Genomic DNA, 12,200 nt, shown 5'->3' on the forward strand with positions numbered 1-12,200 from the left:
CCTTTGGAGGCTCAAGAGGACGAGGAATAATAATGTCCAAAGTTGAATTTGATCTTCAATGGCTTTTCTCTTTAATGGCTTTATTTTATCCTCAAGACTATGATATCATGATAAGACATTCAAATTGTTATTCAAACATCCATAATTTGATCCCCAACTATAATATATTTATAAAAAAATTTCTTTTAAATAGGACACAATCAAAGGATGCTAAACTTCTTATCTAACTACCATACGTACACAATCAAAGATGCTAAACTTCTTAACTATCTGCCATACGTACTTTATGATTTAATCTGATAACCGATAGAAAATTTTCATAAAACTAAACTGATCACCCTCAGAAATAGTCAATGAAATTAACTGGATTTATCATATCTACGTGTTTATTTAATTTCTCTTTAAAAATAAAATAAAGAGCAGCTTCATTTACCTTGAGAATCAGGCTTCCAAAAATATAATAAATTGAAAATTTTAAAAAATATAAATCCTGACAGCCAAATAATTCCTACCGAGCTATTGACGGATGGCCATGACATACATAAACAACTCTCCTCTTATTTACACTTACATATCTACTCATCAACCTCAACTTTTTTTTAGCTACTTACACATAACCAACTTTCCCGCACTACAGTTGAGCAATTAAAATCAAACAAATATTGTATACGCTTCTCGAAGTAAATTATATTTATCTGCCTGATACATACCTGATCGGCTTACAAAAAAAAGAATAGGATAACATAGCTCCATCCATTTCAATCCTCAAATTCTACATGAAATGGAGAAACATAAAGAAGATCATACTCCCAACAGATTATACAATAAATATCTGCATTCTAAGTGACTGGCCGAGCAAACTCTTCAATCTTGACAAGTAAATTGACAGATTCTTTAGCAGTGTTCAAAATTTGCTTAGATCAGAAATGTGTCTTACACACAGCTGGCAAATGTTTACACCCACATTCTACATGGAACCAAGTCATATGTCAAAGTCGATACCCAAGAAATATCACACAAGAACTGGAAATAACTGGTATCATTGTGTCTTTGTGATATTGAACATCCTGCACAAATGACACAATGACATGTTTTCCAGATGTCAACATGAGATATTTAGCATGACTGAAACGGAGACAAATATAGCCAACGGGAATTGGAATAGAATATCTATTCAATTTATAGAATTAACAAAGGGAATACGGATTATGCATCATCCTATGCGTGTTTATTGTGCACAGTTAGAGTGGACAACAAGCAGAATGATTCACGCCAAAATTTTAAATCACTTTAGTCATGTAAAAGAGAATCAATTCCAATGGAATTAAAAAGTTTGGGGCTCATAGGCCATCGGAAATTAATGAAAAAACATGACTGTTTAACCTCTCTGTAACCCATATGATGGAAGGGATAAATACAAATGGAAGTATGACTTAATTCTAGCCAAATTAACCAAACTGAAACAACCCCCCAAGCGATGTCACCACATAAATAGAGGAAAATGATAATGATGAAGTAATAGAACCTCATCCAAAATCTTTTGCCAATGCAAAGGAGTCATTAGCAAGCATAATATTTGTAGGCAAGTGATGTAACAGTAGAGAATAAGTGAATATTACCATGCCTATGTTCCGAGATGCCCAAGTCAAGAATCCAAGTAGAGACAACCGGGTAGAATAGGATAACAAAAATACTTGCATGGGATAAAATAGTGTCAAACTAAGATGAGGCATCTGCGATAGCATGGAGCCGAATAAGGCGAGAATACTCATTAATAAGACCTGTCATGGTAGAGCTAGCTGTAGGAGGGATGAGAGTTGATAAAACATCTTTAAGTCACTATATCAGATTGTGCTACATAGGCAATGTGTAAAAGATGATCTAGTGGATAGCTATGAAGAGAGGAAGTAGCAGGTGTTGGATCGAAAGCACTAATTCGATCATCTGGTGCTCCTTGTACCAACAACAGGCACCTCTAACTTGCCCAAGTTCTCCAGAGTGGGTGCATTTGGATTTGATTTTTTGTTATAGTAATATTGCATGGATGAAGGGAAGCCTTGGCACAACGGTAAAATTGTTGCTCTGTGACCAAAAAGGTCACGGATTCGAATCCTGAAAACAACCTCATGCAAAAAACAGGGTAAGGCTGCGTACAATGGATCCTTCCCCGGGACCCCGCATAGCAAGAACTTCGTGCACCAGGCAGGCTGTCCTTTTTGTAGTAATATTGCATGGATCTCGAAAGAGTTAAGGAAGCATTAAATTGAACATATGTAATTGTGGAGCTTATCATTTTTTTTTAGGCTATGGGAGTGCATGGAATAGGTATTTATCTTAATCTTGAGATTGAGACCTAGATCCTATGAACTTTCCTCACAGATGGTGAGTGTTAAACCGAAGTGTCATAGACAGGGATCGAGTAGTGATGCTTGCAACAATGCATCCAGTGGACCCATAGGGCATTAAGGCCGGAGACTGAGAGGGGAATAAAGCAAGCAATGCCGGAGAGGCACTTGGTTGAGCGAGCTTGCCGGTGACGGTTTGCTAGAAACAATTTTAGGAGATTAATGATTGTTCTAGGGAGGAAGAATCCAAATAGGAGATCCAATATCATCCTACAGTTTGCTTGAGATCATGGGGTAGAGTTGTGGGTATGGACAGCGATGACAAGTTGGCCATTCTGTCAAAGGAGATAGATTATCAATCATTGGGTTACTATGACTTCACGATTCGGGAAGAAACTTTCATTGAACTTGTCCCTATACCATGTAACAGAAGAGACTTAAGGCTTTTCTTCCTAAGTACTTTCTTCTACCCTATTATATAGCATTCATTGTTGTAAAATTAAATTTAGGTCCTTATGATACAAATTTGCAATTTACTCCCGAACAAACACCACTATAACTCCTAGACCCAACTTGCCTTGAGAAAAAACACTTTTAGAGATCTAAATTTACCTCCTAAGCCGACAACAAATTATTAAAAGAATGATGACAAAGGTCATGTTCTTAAACATCCCGAGCTCTCTAAAGCTTTTAAAGTGTTTTTTTACGTGTTTGGATAGGAATAATCAAAACCTTATGTCAAAATATCTGATTGCATTTTTAGCAAAAAAAAAAAACTCAATGGAAATTGACAATGATAGTTGATCTAAGATAAAATGGTTTTACAATATCCAAACCCATAGACATTGGCCTTACTGCCTACTACCTAATGAATTCATCATGCATTCTCACAATAAGACATTTACATTCTATCCAATCCTAGAACAAGTTAGATGTCAATCCAGTTAGGTGGAACCTGTAGATACATTAAGTCATGTTATAGCTATATTGAATAATAGAACGAACATGATAGTGAAAGGATTTATCACCTTAAAGATGAATATGCCCCCTTGACTTCGAACTATTCTTCGAGAGGCTTAAGATAGGATCTACACAATTTTGGTTAATTTTGTGATTAGAGATGTTGATTAGTTTAGGGTTTAGGTTGCCAGCGAGCGTTAAAGCTATGATAAATATTCAATGAATAAATTTATTAAATTATTATGCTAACGCTAGGTTGTTTCCCAGAAAAAATGTGTTGCAGAATCCGACTATAATGTCTCAGCAAAGATCGCTATATCTCCAGAATTTAAGTGTAGTGCTAAATATATAAGAGTTCGCGTTACAGGGTCCAACCGTAACATATCGGTAAGGACCGCTACATCTCCATGAGAATTTGAATGTAATGTTAAATAGACAAGAGTTCTCACACATAAGTTGGAAAAGAACAAATATGATAGAAAAACTAACAATCTAAAATTTGGAACATGAAACATATGAACTCTCACTGGTAAATCAATGAAAGTAGTAGATACGATAATTAGGAGAAGAATTAATATTTTGTGTATATAAGAGACAACATGGGAAGGCAAGAAGACAAAGATGATAGAGAACTCGAATTTTAAGTTATGGTACAAAGAAAAAAATAAATCAAGAAATGGAGTTGGTATTGTTGTATATAATTTGTTAAAGGAAGAAGTTGTAGGAGTAGTTAGAAAAGAAAATAGAATTATAGTCTTTAAGATAATAGTGACGAAATAAACTATGAACATAATTAGCATATATACACCACAAGTAAGATTAGATGAAGCTACCAAATCAATATTTTAGGACGAGTTAGATGAAATATTACAAACTATTCAGTCAAATGAAATGATTTTAATAGGAGGTGATCTAAATAGACATGTCGAAGTTAAAAATGAAGAAGGGAAAACCATATTAAAATTTGCGATAGCATATGACCTTATATTCGCTAATATGTTTTCTAAGAAAAGAAAAGAACACATAGTCAGTTCAAAAGTGAAAATAATAAATTGCAAATTGACTTTCTTATAGTTAGAAAAAAGGATAGAAAGATTTGTAAAGATTGCAAGGTCATCCATGAAGAAAACTTAACCATCCAATATAAGTTAGTAGTATTAGATATACGTCTTAAACATAGTATCAATAAAAAAAATATATATACAACTCCTAAAATTAAGTAGTGGAAGTTAAAGGATAAGAAGTAAAATATATTTAAGGAGAAAGTAGGAGTACAAGTATTAGGAGAAATATAGTCTAATACGACATTGGATAAGATAGTATCAAAGTTGAAAATAGTAATTAAGAATGTACTCAGTGAGTCAAAGGGACATGCACCACTAAAAAATCTTAGTAGTGGAATGAGAAAGTACAAGAGAAAGTGAAGAAAAAACGAATAGCTTATAAGGAATTATATATTTATAAAAACAAGAAAAACTAAAAAAATATACAATAGCTAAGAAAGTAGTGAATGAAGCAAAAAAATAAAACTTTCAAACAATTATATCAAAAATTAGATAAAAAAAAGGGAAAGAAATATTTATAGAATAACTAAAGTGAGAGAAAGGAAGACGAGATCTTATCCAAATAAAATGTATTAAACGTGAATAAAATAAGATACTAAGTAAACGATGGAAAAATAAAAGTACGGTGGAAGAGGTATTTTCACAACTTTTTAATGAAGGTTTAGATGACCAACTTAACTTAGATAATTTAAGTAGGCCAAATGAGCATAAAAATTTAAATTTTTATTGTAGAATTAACCTTCAGAAGTAGAACAAGATTTAAATGGAATGCACAATAGAAAAGTCGTTAGACCAGATAATATTCCAATAGAGGTATGAAAGTGCCTAAGGAAATTGAATGACTTACAAAATTATTTAACATGATATTGAAATGAAAAAAATATCTGATCAATGAGGATAAATACTCTAGTTCCCTTATATAATAATAATGAAGACTTATAAAATTGTGCAAACTGTAAGAGTATTAAACTAATAAGTCATACCATGAAACTTTGAAAAAAAAAAGTAATAGAAAAAAATTAAGGAATGAGACCACGTTGACCAAAAATTAATTTGGGTTCATGCGACAATATAAGCTATATATCTTATAAGACAATTAATTGAAAAATATCGGGAGCAAAACAGAATCTATAACTTAGAAAAAGCTTATGATAAATTCTCAAGAGAAATTACATGGAGAATTCTAGAAAAGAAAGATGTTAGCGTAACATATATTGAACTAATTAAGGATATGTATGAGGATGTAACAGCCAAAGTAAAGACTTTAGGCAGAGTAATTAAAATATTTCTATAAAGATATGGTTACATCAAAAATCAACTCTAATGCTCTGTTTACTCTAAAGCGCGGATAAGGGAAAGGAATTTATGGTAGAAAATTATACTTGGAGGAAGAGAAGAGAAAGAGTGAAGAAATTCCCTCTTTGTATGCTTGTTTATCTTGATACACATCATGTTTTAGGGTATATGGTGTAATTTTGTAAGTTAAAATGGGTACATGTATTATTTTTTTTTGTATATGGTGTAATTTTATGAATGAAAAGAAGTACATGCGTCATTTTTTTTTTCTATCCGTTGCTTTCTGTTCGATTTTAAGGTGATCGATTTTAGCTTCAAACTCATCCGTTGATGGATTACGTTTCTCTTCCGTCTGAAAATTTTAATAAAGTAAACGACAAAACCTTAGTTTTGCTTTCCGCTCTCCCAAGTAAACTAACCATAAATCCCTATTTTTTATACTAATTATGGACAAACTCACTGCACACATTCAAGACATAGTACCGTGGTGCATGTTATTTGTAGATGATATTGTTTTGATAGATGTAACACGTGAAAGAGTAAATATTAAAGTAGAATCTTGGCAGGAAAAATTAGAAAAGAAAGATTTTAGGCTTAGTAGAATAAACACAGAATATATGAAATTTAAATTTAGCAATATGATGTAATGAGACAATTGTTAAAATAGAAGATGATAAGTAGTCCGGAAACGAGAGCTTTAAATATTTAAGATCATTTTTGTAAAACGATTGAGGGATTGAGAAAGATGTCTTACATAAAATACAAATAGGATGATTGAAATGGAGGAAAACATCAGTGTTTTTATGTAAAAAGTAACTCTAAAACATAAAGGAAAGTTTTACAAAACTGTAGTTAGACCTGTTATGTTATATGGAGCTGAATATTGGATTATGACAGTACATGAGCAGCAGATGAGTTATAAAGATGGGGATTTTAAGGTGGATGTATGGACATACGAGAATGGACAGAATAAGAAATGAGAGTATTAGAGAGAAAGTTAGAGTTGATTGAGGGAAAAACTCTGAAAGACACGTTTAAAATGGTACAGACACGTACTTTGATAACCAATAATTGCTCCAATTAGGGGATGTAAAACTATAACAAACACGCATATCAAATGAGGAAATTATATAGAGAATTCTAAAAAAGAGAGGTGTTAGCATAACATGAATTAATTAAGAATATGTACGAAGATGCAACGACTAGAGTAAAGACTTCAAGAGTAACTGAAGCATTTCCAATAAAGATAGGGTTACATCAAGTATCAATTCTAAGTCCCTATCTTTTTACACTAATTATGGACGAATTCATTGCATGTATTCAAGACACAGTAGCATGATACATGTTATTTGCAAATAATATTATTTTGGTAGATGAAACACGTGAAAGAGTAAATGCTAAACTAGAATCTTGGTGGAAACACTAGAAGGGAAAGATTTTATGCATAGTAGAATAAAAACAGAATATATAAAATTTAAGTTTAACAATATTAGACGTAATGAAATAATTGTTAAGATAGAAGAAGATGAGTTTTTCGGAACTGAGAACTTTAAATATTTAGGACTATTTTTTGTAAAATGATAGAGAGATGTCTTACATAGAATACAAGTAGGATGGTTTAAATGGAGAAGAGCATCAAGTGTTTTATGTGACCGTAAAATATCTCTAAAATCGCAGTTAGACCTTTTATGTTATATGGAGCTAAATGTTAGGTTATGACTCAAACACATGAGCAAAAGATGAGAGTAGCAGAGATAAGGATGTTAAGGTGAATGTGTGGACATATGAGAATAGACAAAATAAGAAATGAGAGCATTAAAGAGAAAGTCGAAGTTGCATCTATTGAGGGAAAATTCCGAGAGACACATTTAAGATGGTACGAACATATACTTAGACGACCAATAAATATTCTAGTTAGGCAATGTGAAACTATAACAAACAAGCATATCAAACGAGAAAAAAAAACTTGATTAACAATAATAAAACAAGATAAAATTTATTTAAGTGAGATAGAGCTCAATAGTGTAAAAAGATCTATATAGTCAACCCCACTTAGTGGGATCAGACTTGGTTGTTGTTGTTGAAATGTTGATTAGTTAAGGGTATGCTTTTATATTGGAACTGAATGTGATGAATGGCTAATATGTTGTAAGTGGTGTGAATAATGATTATTACAACGATGTTATCTTACGCTATTACTAATGGCTTAACAAGGTCTAATTTAATTATTTAGCAAAGTGAAAATGAAACAATTAACACATATCAGTGCTAACACCATCACGGGGGTTTATTTCACAACAACCTATAATCCTTCAACAGATCACTCCCAAAGCCTGACTAGCTTTTACCTTTTTCGAACTTCATCTAAAGATGAAGACACCTCTTATACGCTTTCACAAAGTATTACAATGAGCTTAGAATGAGAGGAGGAGTGTTACAATTAGAACTAAAGGTTACAAATGTGGGAAGCCTAATTTTATGATCACAAATATCACTAAAAATTAGACAAAATATTCTATAAATCATGGGATCATGATTTTATAAATTATAACCCTTGGGCTATAGTGCAATGATAATGATAAAAGATGGGACGGGCTCCCTAGGCAATAAGATTCAAATCTCACCCAAGGAATACTACACCTGGAAAGTTTGAAAAACTTATGACATTGGATCATCTGTCATAACCCATCCGCGCTTCCTGATTTACCATGGTAACCAGTGAAAAATTTATCCAGAATTAGTCAGATCATTAGAGCTAAATACAAGATTATAAAAAAAAAATGATTCCATAAATTATAGGATATAATAATATAGAGTTTTTATTAAAAAATCAACTATTTTATAAAAACTAAGTGGTGCTATCAATCTACAAAAAGAGATTAGGATCTTATGAATTGGATAAGTTTTGAGTTAATACAATTTCCAATGCCCATCAACAAGAATATAACGATAAGCATTTGCTCCAAAACACTCATACTGCTCTACTTTTATAAGCCTTCATCATCTTTAGTTAAACTCAATCGCATTGACCGTTATTGCGTAATTTTTCATATCAATGGTTGACTAGATCTTGCCATGATCAATGGACTCCAAAGTTGATTCAACCACAAGCAAAAATATTTTGTTCACCAATTAATCAGCTTGAGTTGACTACCTATCAACTCAATCACCATTAGTCAACTAGACTATCCCAACAGTCGACTAACTCTAATCTATGTCTCAAATAAAAACATTATATTTGTGGCTGATGTACTTAGATCAACTACTTAGTCGACTCAACCACTAATTGATTAAAGACTTTTCAATCGACTGGATTGACCACTATGACCATTCTAATGGTTGAGTCTTCGCATAAGTTAAGAACTACTCTCTCTTAGGTACAATCTCTTAACTCCCCACTCACTTAGAGTTTACTTTGCAACTCCTTCACATGAGACCATCTCATGTTAGGCTTCTTTTCCCTTGAGGCACTCAAGCCCTTAGTTCGCTCCACGTGTTATACTTCATGCACCGCCTATGTAGTTTGCCTCCTTCAGCATAGTTATACCTCGATGTTCCTCATCCTGTGATCCCTCGGATGTCCCATTCTATCCTCCAATTTCTTTAAACCTCAAGCCATCATGTCACCATCGACTTTGGGCACACCATGTCTTCTCCAAGGTATATTCACCAAATCCTGCACGACTCAATTACATATCAAATTCTAACTTAAATTCTTTACCAAAACATTAAAGAATGATCGATCCTGATTAATTACGACCCAATTGAACTAACAATTTATTCATTTACAAGACTTCACTTCAAGACTTTCATGCCTCCCCTCTCTCTTTTATAGTAATTAATTTCCTCTCTGTGACTAGCAAACAAAATGGATTGATAATAGATTATTCATGTCCTCAATAGTATTAAACACTACAAATCTGGACAACTTATTTGCGTATAGATCACTGAAACACTCTACACGGGCAAACATTGTTGCATTTACCCATGTGGACACCATATCAATATTGATAAGCAATTAGAATAATATGCTTCAGTTGTGTCCATCAATACTTAAAACCATGGTAAAAACTATAAAGACCTCATAAGGGTGAAATACTATTAAATTAGGGCCTTAGGCTTAAATATTTTTCAACACTTGTTCAAACCAATCAAATAAATAGATTAAATGCCTCAGGTGTGAAGAAGTATATAGAATGGACAAACCAAGAAAAAGGTTTTTCCATAAAACTAACTAACAAAATATTGTTTAAAAAAGAAAGCCTCAAAATAAAACCTTATTTTGTTGTCTTCACTGTGGAACCCAGCCATGAATCATAATGAACCTGCAAAATAATGTCACAAGAAGCATCATATGCACATTGATGCTTCCAAAAAGAGCCAAGCCTCACAAACCAGACTTGTGATAGGTTTGGCAACAAAATGTATCACTTGGCCAATTCGGAACAAGAAAATACAATTGCACGAAAATAACCTTCAAGGAATAAAAACCAGTGGAAAGATTGCGTGAAATTTGATTTCCACGGAACCCGATTGTTAGTGGTAAAGCATCAAATGCAGACAAATAACCTTGAACATTCATCTCCTCGTTGATCCTCTTTCCTTGTAGTCTTAAAAATTTGCTAACTTAAAAGTAAAAAATAATAGAGAGATCGAGACATACCAGGCCAACTCCCATTCTAGACATCCTAATTCTTCCCTAGCCTCCTCACAATCCGATCATATGCATCGTGTCGTCCAGCCTTGCACAAGGCAGTTCTCAATTTATCCAAAGTGGATGTTTGAATTTTGATCCCCATATCCAAGATATCTCCAGCAAACCTTCTCACCTCAGTCAACCGCCCCAGTTCACAAAGCCCAATGAGCAACTCATTGGCACACTCTTCATCTGGTGAGAGCTCCTCGACCATGAAATTCCACATATCCACAGCAGCAGATGGGTCATACTGGGCGAAGTACATCCTAACCGCGGCAGTACAATTTTGGGGAGATGGCCGACGCTCATTCTTCCGCATCTCTGCAAAGAATTTCTCGGCCTCATGGTTCATCTTGTTCCTAATCAAAGAATCAAATATAATGTTATAAGTTAAGTCATCGGGGAAGACACCGTAGTATGGCATTTCATCAAGCAATCGGTATGCAGAATTAAGGTCGCGTTGGGTGCAGAGGAGGCCGATCATTGAGTTGCACTTGGCCAGGTTGGGAATGAGACCACTCTCAGTAACCATGATATTCCACAGAGAAAGGGCATGCAAATGGCTTTGCTGCTGGATGAGGATGTCAAGGGCGTTACTAAAAAACTTCATCCCAGGGAGACAATTATTAGTCTTCATCACCTTGAGGAATTTCACAGCCTCATCGGACTGTGAACCACGAACAAGGGTGGTGAGGAAGGCATCATAGGCGGACATGTTGTCGGCGTTCCAGCCGACGCGAATCACCATCTCACCAAACGTGTTTTTCGCGCGAGCGGCATTGCCCTCCTTCTCCCAGCCTTCCAATAGGATGGCGAAGGTATCACCGTTCGGGGGAATAGTTAACTTCACGCGATCAAAAAAATCAGCCGCCTCGCTGGTGTGGCCGTCCTCGCAGCATATGGCACTGAGGAGGGAGTTCGCCGCCGCAACGTCCTTGGCGACGCCGTACCGGTCCATAACGTCGAATGTCATGATAGCCTCCTTGATCCGGCCGGCGGTGCAGTAGGAGCCGAAGGCAGAGGCGAAGGTCGCGGCGGAGAGCACGGCCTCTTGCTTCATGGAGCGGATGGCGTCCCACATGGGCTCGAACAGGCCGTTCTTCCCGAGGATATCGACCATCAAGTTCCAGGCGTACGGGCTGTGCTTCAGGGTGAGACCCGCCCAGCGGAAGAACCTGACGGCGGTGGCAGGCGTTGCATAGCAGAGGCGGAGAACAGACTCCACGTGTTCGGAAAGAGGAGTGATACCGCATCGGGAGAGGACAGTCTCCACCTCCGCCGGAGGCACCCGCGACAGGATATCGCAGAATGCGCGGACGCGAGGATCCGGGGCCAGGAGGCTCGAAGCCATCACCGACGTGGGCTGCAACGAACTAATCTCGTGGACCGTCGGAGTAGTCATCGCCAGTACCTCGGTGGCCGGCGCCGTCGGTGCAGTAGAAGTTTCGGCACGATTCCAGAGCAAGCTGGGGTTTTGACGCCGTCAGGAGGTCTAGATTGGACATCCGCTTGGCCTGATTAGGGTTTGCCTCTCCGGCACATCAGGTAAAAGGGATTAAGAAAACAAGCACTAAATGTAAATAATAATTTTGTAAAATAAAAGAAGTACACAAATTGAATTCTGTTGGTTTCAAGCTTTATGTTTTTTTTTTAAAACTATTCCGCCCCGCTTGATTTGAAAAGGGTGATAAACATGTCATATATCAGTACTCTCCAATAGCACAATTGAAAATTTTATCGGATTGGGCACAAATTAATTTTTAAGGATTTGATCGTCCTAGATTATATTTGCCCTCCCACCTAGGGGTCATTGTGCATCATGATTTATATTTTATCATG

At 35.5% G+C, this 12,200-nt stretch overlaps 1 protein-coding gene across 6 annotated transcripts; it reads right to left on the reverse strand.

The window, feature by feature from the left end:
* Nucleotides 1–614: 614 nt before the first annotated feature.
* Nucleotides 615–11,929, reverse strand: LOC121975124 (pentatricopeptide repeat-containing protein At1g77360, mitochondrial-like). Of its 6 annotated transcripts, none has more exons than XR_006110262.1 (3): nt 10,329–11,929; nt 9,942–9,990; nt 615–967 (listed from the first exon to the last, which is right to left on the reverse strand). XR_006110262.1 is itself a non-coding variant. In XM_042526546.1 (2 exons), exon 1 carries the CDS (start codon nt 11,761–11,763, stop codon nt 10,354–10,356), a length of 1,410 nt encoding a protein of 469 aa, XP_042382480.1. In that variant the 5' UTR covers nt 11,764–11,929; the 3' UTR covers nt 615–967; nt 10,329–10,353. The 6 variants fall into 6 exon arrangements, 4 of the variants coding, with proteins under 4 accessions (XP_042382480.1, XP_042382479.1, XP_042382482.1 ...); XR_006110263.1 differs by having other exon boundaries at nt 615–1,067; XM_042526546.1 differs by lacking the exon at nt 9,942–9,990.
* Nucleotides 11,930–12,200: the final 271 nt, after the last annotated feature.

This window comes from Zingiber officinale, chromosome 4B (genome assembly GCF_018446385.1).
Source record: "Zingiber officinale cultivar Zhangliang chromosome 4B, Zo_v1.1, whole genome shotgun sequence".
Lineage (NCBI taxonomy): Eukaryota > Viridiplantae > Streptophyta > Magnoliopsida > Zingiberales > Zingiberaceae > Zingiber > Zingiber officinale.